General features: G+C 37.2%; 1 protein-coding gene across 2 annotated transcripts in view; it reads left to right on the forward strand.

Moving 5' to 3' along the window:
- Positions 1-14,586, forward strand: part of LOC107549321 (metabotropic glutamate receptor 4-like) — a 182,749-nt gene that overhangs the window by 45,803 nt on the left and 122,360 nt on the right. For both annotated transcript variants that reach the window (XM_016230369.1, XM_016230370.1), the window contains exon 2: positions 5,642-6,533. In XM_016230369.1, the coding sequence (XP_016085855.1) occupies positions 6,006-6,533 (528 nt within the window). In that variant the 5' untranslated portion in view covers positions 5,642-6,005. The remainder of the gene's footprint in view (positions 1-5,641; positions 6,534-14,586) is intronic.

Below are 14,586 nucleotides of genomic sequence, written 5' to 3' on the forward strand. Positions count from 1 at the left end.
TATAGTACTTAAGTATACATAAATATACCCTTCCAAAAAAAAAAAAAAAAAGATTATATGCTTTTCTTCTGAACCTTCTCTTCATCAAAGAATCCAGAAAAAAACATCGTTTTTTTTTTTTTTTGTACAGGACAGTTAAAAAAAAATTTTTTAATAAGAATTAAGAATTTTAAGGGGAAATGTGCTTAACTGTAGTTACAAATAAATAATTAGAAAATTCTTAATGTTCCTAAAAATAGGCATCAGATCCATTTTTATATAAAATATAATTTTCTATAGATGTTCTGTTGGTTTTGGAATGAAATATGACCTCGACATACTTTCGTGAAATTCACCCTGCTAGCAACAAAAATAATGCGAAACCATAAATGGACACCACCTTTCTGTAAACTTTCCAGTCTAACCTTGCCAATTTTTTCTGAGAAATCAAACTAATTTAATGACTGGCTTTAGTAAGTATTGACGGGAACTACTACGTCAATGGTACAGCTCCGAATTAAAATGAATGTTTAGTCCCACTTTATATTAAGTGGCTTTAACTATGTACTTACATTTAAATTAATTATTTGTTACAATGCACTTATTGTGTACATACATGCTTTTACATTGTACTTATATATTTAAAATGTCACCTTCAGTCTTCTTACAAAGGATCCGTTCCCAGAATAAGAGCTCGTCCATGGCACCTCCTCCTCCATTGTGGGCCACATCTCTCCTGTTTCTAGAAGAGATGGGAAAGAGATTATTCCTTTAAGATCAATTATAGCTCTAACTGACTGAATGGTGTCAGCCCAACATGCTTAAAGAAGCCCAGACAAGGAGGTGCTTTAAAAAGGAAAGCAGTGAATGGCACGTGTGGGCGCGGTGTGATCCAGATTCAGCAGCTTTTTTTTCCGCATGTGACTTTCTCCGAGACTGTGCAGATGGGTTAATTTGATCAAGAATATGTACGCCGTAAAAACATTCCCAGTGAGACTGCAATTTGTGCTTCTAATTATGCAGTGCATGATAAGTAATTGTCCTTTCACAACAGCAATGGCTTAGCATTAAGGGTTCTGGAGGTGGAGTCTGATATAAGCCTCCATATATGTAAAGCATTATGAGAAACAGATAATGATCTCATTAGCGCTATTTATAATTGCCATATCTAATATTTCCTTGAGCACACACTTGAGTATGATATCAGATAGGATATGAGGAACAATACCATTTCTCTGCGGCACACTGCACCAGCAAAGATTTATTAGCCTGTTGCTAAGTGGAGACTCCCTTGGGCAGCCTGCAGACTAAAGGTTGGTATTCTACTGTATGCATACTAGCGCTTGCACGCACTTGGATTGTTATTAAGAAGTAGAGTGCTGTAGGCTTACTGAAATTGGAAATAACTTTTAATAAGTGTGCTTAGAACGGCTAAATATTATTGGCAGTTACCGAATTTCCTGTACAAATCTCTTTAAACTGCTGTCTAAGGAGCGCTAAGGTGCTATATTGTTTTTTTGGTGTGATTCTTTTGTTTTTCGTCCACATTAGCATTGTATCTACTCTGTGTTTTGAGAAAAGGAACAGATGACAACACTATCTAGTGTGCAACAATGCATGCACCTGGTTGTTGGCTCATTTGTAGGATTTTGCAGTGCCTTGAGTGCTTACTTATGCCAGTATGTGGATGTTGTTTTGACAGTCTTCCCATTCTATAAATGTCAAATAACATTAAAGTGTTTACATTAAAGGTATTTCTGCTTTATAGACTAACAAAATGTCTGCTCCAACCATTTCCACTTTGCAGCTTTTTTTTCCGCATGTGACTTTCCCCGAGACTGTGCAGATGGGTTAATTTGATCAAGAATATGTACGCCGTAAAAACATTCCCAGTGAGACTGCAATTTGTGCTTCTAATTTTGCAGTGCATGATAAGTAATTGTCCTTTCACAACAGCAATGGCTTAGCATTAAGGGTTCTGGAGGTGGAGTCTGATATAAGCCTCCATATATGTAAAGCATTATGAGAAACAGATAATGATCTCATTAGCGCTATTTATAATTGCCATATCTAATATTTCCTTGAGCACACACTTGAGTATGATATCAGATAGGATATGAGGAACAATACCATTTCTCTGCGGCACACTGCACCAGCAAAGATTTATTAGCCTGTTGCTAAGTGGAGGCTCCCTTGGGCAGCCTGCAGACTAAAGGTTGGTATTCTACTGTATGCATACTAGCGCTTGCACGCACTTGGATTGTTATTAAGAAGTAGAGTGCTGTAGGCTTACTGAAATTGGAAATAACTTTTAATAAGTGTGCTTAGAACGGCTAAATATTATTGGCAGTTACCGAATTTCCTGTACAAATCTCTTTAAACTGCTGTCTAAGGAGCGCTAAGGTGCTATATTGTTTTTTTGGTGTGATTCTTTTGTTTTTCGTCCACATTAGCATTGTATCTACTCTGTGTTTTGAGAAAAGGAACAGATGACAACACTATCTAGTGTGCAACAATGCATGCACCTGGTTGTTGGCTCATTTGTAGGATTTTGCAGTGCCTTGAGTGCTTACTTATGCCAGTATGTGGATGTTGTTTTGACAGTCTTCCCATTCTATAAATGTCAAATAACATTAAAGTGTTTACATTAAAGGTATTTCTGCTTTATAGACTAACAAAATGTCTGCTCCAACCATTTCCACTTTTCCTCAAGGAATTTAATGATTGCTTACTCACTGGCTCTAATGTGCCTTTGGTTAGCAATCAAGCTATGCACTACAACCCATTGCAGGAGACGTAGACAAGTGCAGATCTTTCCGAATGACATAAAGATGTGATTTACAGTACTGATTAGAGGTGTGCAATTTCAAAACCTCACCTAAAACTATATAGGTTCAGTAATATTTTAAAAATGTTGTCTAGTCTAATGTTATTCAGAAAGAGTATGACCTTAGAAGTGGACGGTTATTGTGTGAGACTCAAGGCTGTAATGGTTTAGCGTTCAAAATGTAGATTCAATAGCCATAAAAGGTTAAACTTCAAGGACTAGTGCACCTTTACAAAAAAGTCAAATTTTCTAGATAAAATATAAAAATCAATGAAGCAAATTAAATTTACTTGAGAAGCAAGACTGCTTAATATATTAAGACTAGTTTCACGTTTAAAGAAATGTACAGGATTTTTATGAAAGTACCGTAACTGTGCATTTAGTGATCATTTAAAAATATGCAGTACTGTACATAAAAAGCAATATAAAGGGAGATTTTATTGCTATGTATAACTCAAAATAATAGATACATATGAAATGGCAGAGAAAATATATCTTCAGCATGCTGGAGGAGTTACACTAAGTGCAAATAGCCCGCTTGTTGGTGTGCCATCAGTGCCGTAGATGGTAAAGTTCGAATCCGCCTTTTACCAAACTTTTTTTTCTCCCTTTTCAAATCTCATATCACATCGGAAAGGCATTTGTTTTCAATAAAAATTAAGGAAATAATCAAAAAGTTTAAATTAAAGTATCGGGTAGGGTTAGGATAGGTGTAGGGAGGGCTTTATTGTCCCAATAAGGTGGCATCCATTTAATAATTTGAATTAAAGGGGTCATATGATGCAATTTCAAGTTTTCCTTTCTCGTTGGAGTGTTACAAGCTGTTCGTGAATAGATAAGATCCCTAATGTCGTGGAGACGCTGTGTGTTTCGTTGTGAAAGCGAAACTACTTTGTTTGGTCTTCCAAAAGGGGACACAACTAGAAATCAGTGGTTAAGTTGTATTTACAACACTGTTCCAGAACAGTTCAAACCAAATATTCTGATGTGTGCAACGTATTTTACGGAGGAGGACTGTTTTCTGGGAGAGTAGCCTACAATGCCGGTGTTCCGGTGAATTCAGTTCCCCTGTTTCCCCTTCGGCACGCATGCTGACCCTATACAGTCTATGATGCTGACAAATAATGCTGACTCACAGCCTGTAAGTACGTTTTCATATTTAAAGGATTTGCCACTGATGATTCAAACGCAAGATTTGAGCAGTGTAGAGTAGAGCTTGTTGTTTGCCGTTTTTCCGATCACAAATGCAGACATGGTTTTATGTTTATGTGGTGCGATGCAACGCGTAAAAAGACAGTATAAGTCATTATAATCAGTAATTATGTCCCCACTGGATGCAACAAATGCCACATTTATAATGGGTTTTATTGGTTATGTCCCATCGCACCGGGACACGGCATCACAGTATGGTAAGAGGCGTAACATTTCCGTCACACGCTTGAGGAATTCGGCCAATCACAACGCACTGGATAGCTGGCCAATCAGAGCACACCTCGCTTTTCAGACCGATGAGCTTTGTAAAAATCGATGCGTTTCAGAAAGGCGGGGCATAGAAGAGAAACAATAATGTACAGTATGTGGAAAATAATGTGTTTTTTGAACCTTAAACCACATAAACACATTTCATTACACCAAATACACAAAATAATGTTCTTTTTAGCAAAGTCATATGACCCCTTTAAAATTATAATTTGCACTCAATACGTTATTACAGCATACTGTTTTATAATGTACTATAATACTGAGGTGCAGATAATTGCCACTATTTGCAATAAGTAGTATAAATAGCAGAAAATCTTGCTATTTTAACATAGTGTAAATAGAATCTATCGCTATCTGCACTTAGTGTAAATAGCATATTGTTAAAAATACTGCTATTTTCACTTAGTGTAAATAGAATACATTGCTATTTGCACTTAGTGTAAATACTATCTATCGCTATTTGCACTTAGTGTAAATAGCTCTATCGCTAAGAAAATATGCTATTTGCACTTTGTGTAAATAGCTCTATCGCTATTTACATTTAGTGCAAATAGCCGCTGCCTTAAAAGTATGGCTAGATCAGTTTGCTGTATTTGTCACTCACCATTAAAGCAAAGTTTCTGTTCAAAAGAATCAGCAGCTCAAATATATACACATGCATACTGAAAACACAGAAGCCTAATGGAATATTCCAGTATGTAAATTTTAACCCAATTAGGCAACAATTAATGGAGTAATGATAACAGTGACTGTCAAAGTTGTGGGGAGTAACTTGTCCTCACATCGAGATCAGTGTCATACAAATTAAATCTGGTTTCAAGTAATTAATGACCTCAAGGTTACCCAAATAACAATTCATTCCGAGAACTTAAATATCCTGCAGTGACCGTTGCGGCTAGAGATTAAAAGGTCCGCCTTTTGTCAGTATACGGTGTGTGCAGAACAATTTTAATCAACCCAACTCATTTTCTTTATCAGAGCTTGTCATTTCAGATGGGGGGAAAACGAAAACAGCACATTACATAGATAATTCTCTCTCGCTGGATCGGAGCTCTTCATTGGAATGCAGCTCCTTCATTCAGAATGTTGAAAAGAGACATGTGGGAGCCAAAGCATATTTCTCTCGACCTTGGGAGCCCATAGCAACGTTTTAAATTCAAACTATAGAGAAGGAGAGAGAGGGAGCATGTGAGAAAAAGCAAGCGGGTTTTCAGTAAGATGCTGCAAAGGAAAGTTTAAGGAAAAGAACATAAGTGCTGCAATGTCCATACTGACACAGAAACATCTGACTGTATCGCCGTTCTGTGGTGCTTACTTAAACCTTTCTTCATATCTTTTTTTTTTTTTTTCCAGGAAGGCTCACAGGTGGGTGAAGCTTTGTGTTCGCAGCTCAAGACCCCCAACCTCCTCCACTAGGAGACAGGGCGATTGAAAACCTAGAGGGAGCAAGGGACCAAAGACGTACGGTTAACCTTTAATCTCATCAAAGGACTCTAGAGGAAGTTCCTTGACAGGAGATAAAGCGGATTGACTCAGAACTGCTGCCTAAAGAACCCGATGAGCATTCCATTCAATTACAAACCCATCGCTACGTGACATACCTATGAACTTTAAAAGATTGTGCCCTGTGAAAGGGTGCCTCCATTGACCCATCAACTCAGTTGTGACATCTCAGATCTAAAAATAGACACGCTTTGGTTGAAACCGCCTTGCTGCAATGTCTTCAGCCATGGGCAAAATGGTTGGATGGACCAACCGTCGCTGTCAAGGCTCAGCATTGGTTCTTCTCTACCTCTTTCTGACTGCTTTGGCTGCGAGGCCCAAAGGTCCAGGCCACACGCATCTAAACTCTATCCGGATTGATGGGGACATTTCATTGGGCGGCCTGTTTCCAGTTCATGCCCGGGGTCACGAGGGCAAACCCTGCGGTGAGCTGAAAAAGGAAAAGGGCATCCATCGTCTGGAAGCTATGCTCTTTGCTCTGGACCGCATCAATAATGACCATGAACTGCTCCCAAACATCACACTGGGCGCCCGCATTCTGGACACATGCTCGCGAGACACTCATGCTCTGGAGCAGTCTCTCACTTTTGTCCAGGCACTCATCGAAAAGGACGGCACGGATGTGAAGTGCCAAGGTGGAGGATCGCCCATCATTACCAAGCCAGAAAGGGTGGTGGGTGTCATTGGAGCGTCGTCCAGTTCCGTGTCTATAATGGTGGCTAATATCCTCCGTCTGTTCAAGGTAAACCGCATAATCATTATTCTATTTATTTATTTTCTATGGATTTGGATTGATTTACTTGTCTGCTTCCAAGTTCAAACTGAATTTCCATGCTGGTCCAGGCTGGTTTTCTGCTGGCCTAGTGAGAGCAACAAAAATGCTGATGATTTTTTGGAGTTTAGAAATCTTTAGTAATTAAATGATGAAAAAAATTGTGCTCTCAAACGATGAATCGCGATTAATCGCATCCAAAATAAAAGTTTGTTTACATAATATATGTGTGTGTACTGTGTATATTTATTATGTATATATAAACACACACACACACACACACACTATATATTTACATGTATTTACTTATACTGTATATTTATATTCATATAATTTATATTATATATATTTAATATATAAACATAACATATTTTTCCTAAATATATACATGCATGTGTGTGTGATTAATCGTTTGACAGCACAATAAAAAATTTAAATAGAAAGAAAGGGGAAAAACTATAAATTAAATCAAATTATTAAATTAAATTATTAAATAAAATAGAATAAAATCAAAATGAAATTAAAATGGAATTTTAATTGAAAAAAATACCAAAATATGACTAAAAGAAAACAAAACAACAACAAAAACATCTAAATGAACACTTTTGCAAACCTTTAGCTGTTGATGCTTATCTTCCTGATCATTACGGTCTTACCCCTTTAACAAGTTAAGAAGCCTGGTTTGAACACCACTGGAGCAGGTTTGCAAATAAAACATATGCTGGAGATGGCTTTGCTGGTCTTTTCACGGGTTTGAAATAAATAAGCTGATGTGTGAGATTGGATTTTGTTGCTGTTGCATCTGTATCTTTCCCCTGTCGTTTGGTCTTCTCCTTTGGTAAGCAGAGTGGATAGCAGTGTCACAGTAAATGTATAATTGATAAGAAAGCAATCTGGAGGTCCTTACATCCACTTAGCCATGACCAAACAAAGTCAGTAGCATTCCACAACTCATTCTGTGCAAATTGCGAAGCTCCTATCTGATAATGTAAACTTGGCCTTTTTCCAAACAAATGTTATCAGAATATTTACGACATTAAATGGATGAAGACGAGCTAAAGAGATTTCCGAATTAGTATACAGCCCTTCCAGTCTTCAAGATCTGATTCTTTTCACCGTTATGTTCACATTGTTATGGAGGTGGGTAATTTTTCATCTTGATGAATGTTTAACGGCACACTTTCACACTTTGATGATCACCTCAGGGGGAGATTCTGAATATGCAAATAAAATAGTTTTGCACCCGTGATTCAGTTAACATGCAATACGGGACACAGATAGTAAATGTGGATTATGGGTTTGACATGATGTATTGTAGCATGTCTTATATATGTAATTCATGAATTGTTAATTGAATCTGTGAATTGTGAACATCAACCTGACAATAAGAATTGATGTAGCTCAAGGCAAACCATTAAAGACACTCTTTAGGACCCTCCGCATGCATCCGTTGATGTTCTTTCAACCTAAGAGATCAAATGCCTCTCCATTTTACTGGGGACGGTGGTTATGTAGGAAAAAATTGTTTGCGTTTGGGGATCAGATTTGCATCTGTTCACAAAGCAGGTATATGAATAATGCAGGACTTCATGTTTAGCTCAGAATAGCACTGACCTGGCGTAAGCGAGGCCGATTCTCATTCATTCCTCAGCCAGGCTGCCCAGAGACAGATGCCCAACGTTTAATGGATATTTACCCTCTGAAATGCCGACTACATGGTGCCATTCATCAGCCAGAGAGTTGTGATCAAAGACAGATCGCAGGTGGAGGAAACTCAGCAGCGGCGCGTGGAGATGACAGGCCTTGAGCATGAGTGCTGATATAAGCGCATTTAAAGCTCACAGCTAAAACCCTGGCGTTATTGAGAAAAAGAGGCAGCAGGTGCAGCGACAGGGCAACTGGGGAGTCCTCGCTGCGGGTGGAGCTCGTTTGCTCATAAATTCACTGAGCGCTTTTGTGCAAACCCTCTTATTAGGATCGTCAGATCAACAGTGCACTGATCTTTAGTTCAGAAGCACACCTCAGTTGCGGTTACTAAAGATGCACCTCACCGCACTGTCATGCACTCTACGCATAAATGCCTCGGTTCTTCCCAGTCATTCGCAATTTCCTCTACTCATGTAGAACATGTACTCGTTCCATCCAGAGCCATTTTACCGGAAGCCTGAAAGGTTTCGGTTGAAGCTGATGTAATCTTTTTATAATCCACTTAGATAATGGCTTCAGCTTTGACCATCAAAGTACAATGTATAAAAAAAAGGACTGGTAAGAGGGATGTTTTCATTTGACTGAAAAATGTTGGATTAGACTGAGACTCTTCGCTGACAAAAAAGCACCATGGTATTATTACCGTTGTATTTTTTGGGCATGTACCATAGTAATATCATGGTCTTCTTTGAAGTACCAGAGTGTGTAATCATTCAGTACTGTGGTACATGAAGTCCCTTTAAGGCAAGTCAGTCCTCGGCCGGAATGTTAGGTAATGGAGGTAAGGCTCCAATCTACTTGAATAGGAAAATACTAAAATTGCCAAAGTTGCTTGTCAAGATTGCAATAAAATCTGAAAACTATACAGTGATATCATAAAATTGTTTTCTTTAGCAGAACTTGCACTAAAAAGTATTTGTTGCGATATATAATGTATTTGTAGGTATCGTAAATATGATATTGCAGCTCAATAATTAAATTTTTAATTGCATTTCCATTTTAAACACAATACAGCAAGTTGCTTTTCCTATTTTTGCTCTACTAAAGAAATTATTCAGTGACTCTCTCATAAATAAATACACTTGCTGTGTCTTATTTCAAAAGCCGTGCCCTCCAGAGATTGCATTTGTCAGCCGGATATGCCACCGAAGATGGTTTATTTTAGAAAAACATCCATTACATTCCAAAGTGAGAAAGCAATTACAGTAATTACACCTCACAACAAACATCAGTGTATTTTATAACAGCTGCTTTTCTGAAATGAGACCGCCTCAAAGACTCATGCAGTGTTTCTGGACAAATTAGTGTTTTGAACGAATAGGTTGAATGAATGAGTCAATGACTCATAATGCAGTCATTTGTTGCCACCTACTGGTATAAATATATAAAAAAATAAATCAAAGAGTTATATAAACGTTCAGTGCTGTTAGACTCTGAAACCACTTTAAAACTTGATTGGCCAATTTAAGGACCAGAACTAACTGTTGCATAAAATGTGATAAATAGACATTAATTAGATTCATACTAAACATGCTATAAAGTAATTTTCTATCATTTTTAATCAGATATTTTAATATAGTACCAATGAACATGTTCCAATAGTGAGGGGATAGGAAAATCCAACACAACAACGGCTCCTACTTATACTTTCTCTGTTTTAAAACACCATGGAATAATCATCTAACTCCATCACGGTACTGTCTCAGTACTCATGCGAAAGGTGCCTGTATGCATTACAGAGTAGAAAACTGTAAATATCTGCCGCATCTGCTCAAGAAACTGATGTATGTTTACCCAAGGCAGTAAAAGAATTTGTGCATCAGCAAAAAGCATTTTTTTCTCCAGACAGTCTCACTGAATTTAACATGCTCTCTGACCAGATGCAGCTATTGGCCTTTTGCTTGCGTTTCGCTAGTTTTCAATTATGGAATCCGAAGCACTGAGAAACAGGAAAAATGCATACTTGCATACGCAAATGCACATGCATACACACATGCAACCGTCGCCCACTACCTCAAACATGCATACACACGCAAACACCAGGGAGAAAGAAAACTGCATACTCTTGCAAGAACACTGCTCAAGATGGAAGGTCTGCCACCTGCGTGCAGTTTAGGGGGTTAACAAAAAGCACTTTCCCTAGCATAGATTTGGCAGTCCTGAGCTTTTCATGATTAATATTTCACATCAGCATTACATAACAGCAGCTAGAAGCAGCAAATTAACCTTCCTCAACATCTATGTATTGAAAAATCCGACAGCACATTCAGAGTATAGGCTGGAGTCAGAAAGAAAAAGCAACTCTTGTTTGGAGTTATGTAAAATTTGCCAGCATCATTTATCTAACAAGAGAGTTGCGGCGTCAAACTCACAGCTGTCATAAATGTTACAGCCACATCCTCTTGTCTTCTCTTATTGTTAATATAAAATGGAAGATAGTTTTGAATTAATCACTGATTTTTCTGTGCCAAAAAGACTTGAAATGAAACTATCGAAAGCATTTTGGATTCGTGAAATGTTTACCAGCACTGATAATGTTCTAGCTATTACCGAGTCTCTTACATTCATGGCTATAAAGCAAAACTACCTCACTATCTTAGTAATAATGCAAACAGTCTGTTAAAAATTGATGTTATGGCAGGCCATCAGAATTTCTATTATGGGTCATAGAACTGCCCTGGGTTCACAGCTATGCTATTAAACAATGGCTGACTATTTTATTTTAGTGATAAAATTGTCCAAATTTATGTACATCATTGACTCAAAACATGGCATCATTATAGTCATTCATCCCTATTTTTTTTTAGTGTTAAAGTCAACATAAAAAAGAAATCTAAATTTACCCCATCTACTTTCCTAATACACGTTCCTGATCTTATTGTGTGCAGTTCAAAAAAAAATAAAAAATCGCTTATAACTTGTTGGTTCCCTACCAACAATGTCTAAGACCACTTTTCACGATCCATGGATGATGTCCAACGGATATATTCTGACCCCACCCAACATTTTTTTCTCATTGAACATCCCCTTTAACTCACAAATGCATCAGAATGGTTTGCAAAATGGCATTTTATGTTGACATTAACAGAAGATCTTTACTCTCAATCCAAAAAAGGTCAGTGGTTTCGAAACATTTTCAGGGTGATAATTAGATTTAATTAATTACAATAATCATTGCCTGCTTGCATTGAGTTTTGTATTCACGTACATCACTGATCAATATTGTTGTGCTTTCAGCGGGCTTGTGAATGTTTATGCCACACGGTTTGTAGCTGCGCCTGTTATTTAGCTATTAAATTGGAGGGCGATGTAATTGTCTGAGTTTTTACACATCTATTTTAAACCCCCATTCCCGCCCAGACACTTTGAGGAGGACAGTCGATTCATGATATAAACTCTCTCAATGGTTGTTTTGTCTGTCTGGATGTTTGATTGTTTTAGCGCCAGTGAGTTATAAAGAGTTTCAGAGAGCCAGGGAAGGGTCGCTATAACAATTGTTAACACTCACTCTTAAATTGGCCTGTTTACACTGCTCTCTCACTGTCTGTTTCCACCCAAATGTCTGACATATTGCTCTATTTTCCTCCATCTTATCGTTTCTTTGTCTTCCTAAGTCTTGCTGCCCAGGATTCTGACCTGACTGCTCTCACCAAGTAACTTCAAAAATCACTGCTGATGGCTATATTTGAAGTGATGTTGGAAGAGAAAGCAAAAAGAGCAGTTTTCAAAGCAAAAGTGAGAAAAGCAATTAGATGTTCCAGCACGGTTCACCTATTTGTTTCAATGAGGAAATCTTTCAGCATTTAAACCCTAAAGGTGAAGCGAGTGATTTCTTTGGCGACAGGATGGAACTGTTTTTCAACAAGTTTCTTGAACTCTCCCCCTGCCTGCTATTGGTTAAATAAGCAGATAGCCATGCCCTAATCTTAACCAATTAAACTAGTGTTGCTGGGCGGTATATCACAGTATTTACACTTTTTTTTTCTCCAGGGGAAATCAACCTATTAAAGGTATACGTCTAGGTGTCTTGGTTTATATTAGGCTGGGAAGATGAATTAAAGTATTTTTAACATAAAATAAATAAATACAAAATTACACACTTCATCTTTAAGTTTGCAATCCAATGCAATTCTTAATTCATGTTCAGGGAGGCACTGCACTGCTGTGTATTTATGGAAAAATTAATTTCTATTTACTCAAATCGCGTGTGCAAAGCTACGTAGTCTATTGCTTATCAGTCACTCAGTGGTGTTACAGATTTTCTAGCACATTTCACGAGAGAACAGATGCAAGCACGCACAATGTTGACATTTAAAATGAATCATTGAATTTACCCCAGACAATGGCAATTGCTGCTAGGCCTATATACCAGGAAAATTGCAATTGATCCACATTGCTATCTGAAGCATTGAAGCTTTTCATAAAATTCCTGGTTTATGGTGAGCTTTTTTCAACATAGTAGGTCTCAGGGACTAATATTAACAAGCTTTATTATTCTCCATATCTTTTTAATTCTTTGTTTAGAGTGCTGTAAATGGAATCATTTACATGGCAATGTGTGATATATGAACTTTCACAGATTCAAAAATTCTAATGCTTTCAACAGGCCTCCATTTACTTTCATTTGCTTTTTTTTCAGTATAGGTTATGGCAAATAAATAGTCTCTCTTCCTGTGTGACAGATGGGGCTTTTACCCGTCGGCAGAAAAATACCACACTGGGTCTCTTTGATTTTTGAAGCAAACTTGCCATCATTTGTGTAGCTTGCTTAGAGGTTCAATTTGACATTGCCTTCCATCTCAAAGAGGGCTACATCGTAATTGCTCTCCGTCTAAGAGCGCCTCCATTTTTCAATTACACCTACCCAGCATGTGATCATGTTTCTACCACCTCATAAACTAATACTCTATTGCAAGGGATTGGAGTGACAAATTTAACATAATTTTCTATTCAGAGGTTCCCACTGGTTTCTCGTCTGAAGGTTTTTGAATTAATGTGTAAGGTATTAGAAATGTTTGAGTTAGCCCCACTCTGACCATTGAAGGAGCCACTGGTACCATATTCTGTACACTGACTATATGTTTTCTAAAGACACAGTTCATCCAAAAATTTAAATTACCGTATTGGCCCGAATATAAGACAACCCTGATTGTAAGACGACCCCCCTTTTTCCAGATGTACCTTTTGGAAAAAGGCTTTTTAAAAAACAAATCTTGTTTTTTCTCAGTAAAACACATTTTGTCTTCAATTATTTTCATATTGCATATTTTTCCTATTTTAATTTTTGTTTTGAAAGTATGGTAAAAACTGGTAAAATGTACCAACAATCACATTTAAAAAATATACACTTTTTGATATACCATTAAAAAAAATTCCTGGTTTATGGTGAGCTTTTTTCAACATAGTAGGTCTCAGGGACTAATATTAACAAGCTTTATTATTCTCCATATCTTTTTAATTCTTTGTTTAGAGTGCTGTAAATTGAATCATTTACATGGCAATGTGTGATATATGAACTTTCACAGATTCAAAAATTCTAATGCTTTCAACAGGCCTCCATTTACTTTCATTTGCTTTTTTTCAGTATAGGTTATGGCAAATAAATAGTCTCTCTTCCTGTGTGACAGATGGGGCTTTTACCCGTCGGCAGAAAAATACCACACTGGGTCTCTTTGATTTTTGAAGCAAACTTGCCATCATTTGTGTAGCTTGCTTAGAGGTTCAATTTGACATTGCCTTCCATCTCAAAGAGGGCTACATCGTAATTGCTCTCCGTCTAAGAGCGCCTCCATTTTTCAATTACACCTACCCAGCATGTGATCATGTTTCTACCACCTCATAAACTAATACTCTATTGCAAGGGATTGGAGTGACAAATTTAACATAATTTTCTATTCAGAGGTTCCCACTGGTTTCTCGTCTGAAGGTTTTTGAATTAATGTGTAAGGTATTAGAAATGTTTGAGTTAGCCCCACTCTGACCATTGAAGGAGCCACTGGTACCATATTCTGTACACTGACTATATGTTTTCTAAAGACACAGTTCATCCAAAAATTTAAATTACCGTATTGGCCCGAATATAAGACAACCCTGATTGTAAGACGACCCCCCTTTTTCCAGATGTACCTTTTGGAAAAAGGCTTTTTAAAAAACAAATCTTGTTTTTTCTCAGTAAAACACATTTTGTCTTCAATTATTTTCATATTGCATATTTTTCCTATTTTAATTTTTGTTTTGAAAGTATGGTAAAAACTGGTAAAATGTACCAACAATCACATTTAAAAAATATACACTTTTTGATATACCATTAAAAAAA

This window comes from Sinocyclocheilus grahami, unplaced genomic scaffold (genome assembly GCF_001515645.1).
Source record: "Sinocyclocheilus grahami isolate Dianchi unplaced genomic scaffold, SAMN03320097.WGS_v1.1 scaffold368.1, whole genome shotgun sequence".
In the NCBI taxonomy this organism is placed as follows: Eukaryota; Metazoa; Chordata; class Actinopteri; order Cypriniformes; family Cyprinidae; genus Sinocyclocheilus; species Sinocyclocheilus grahami.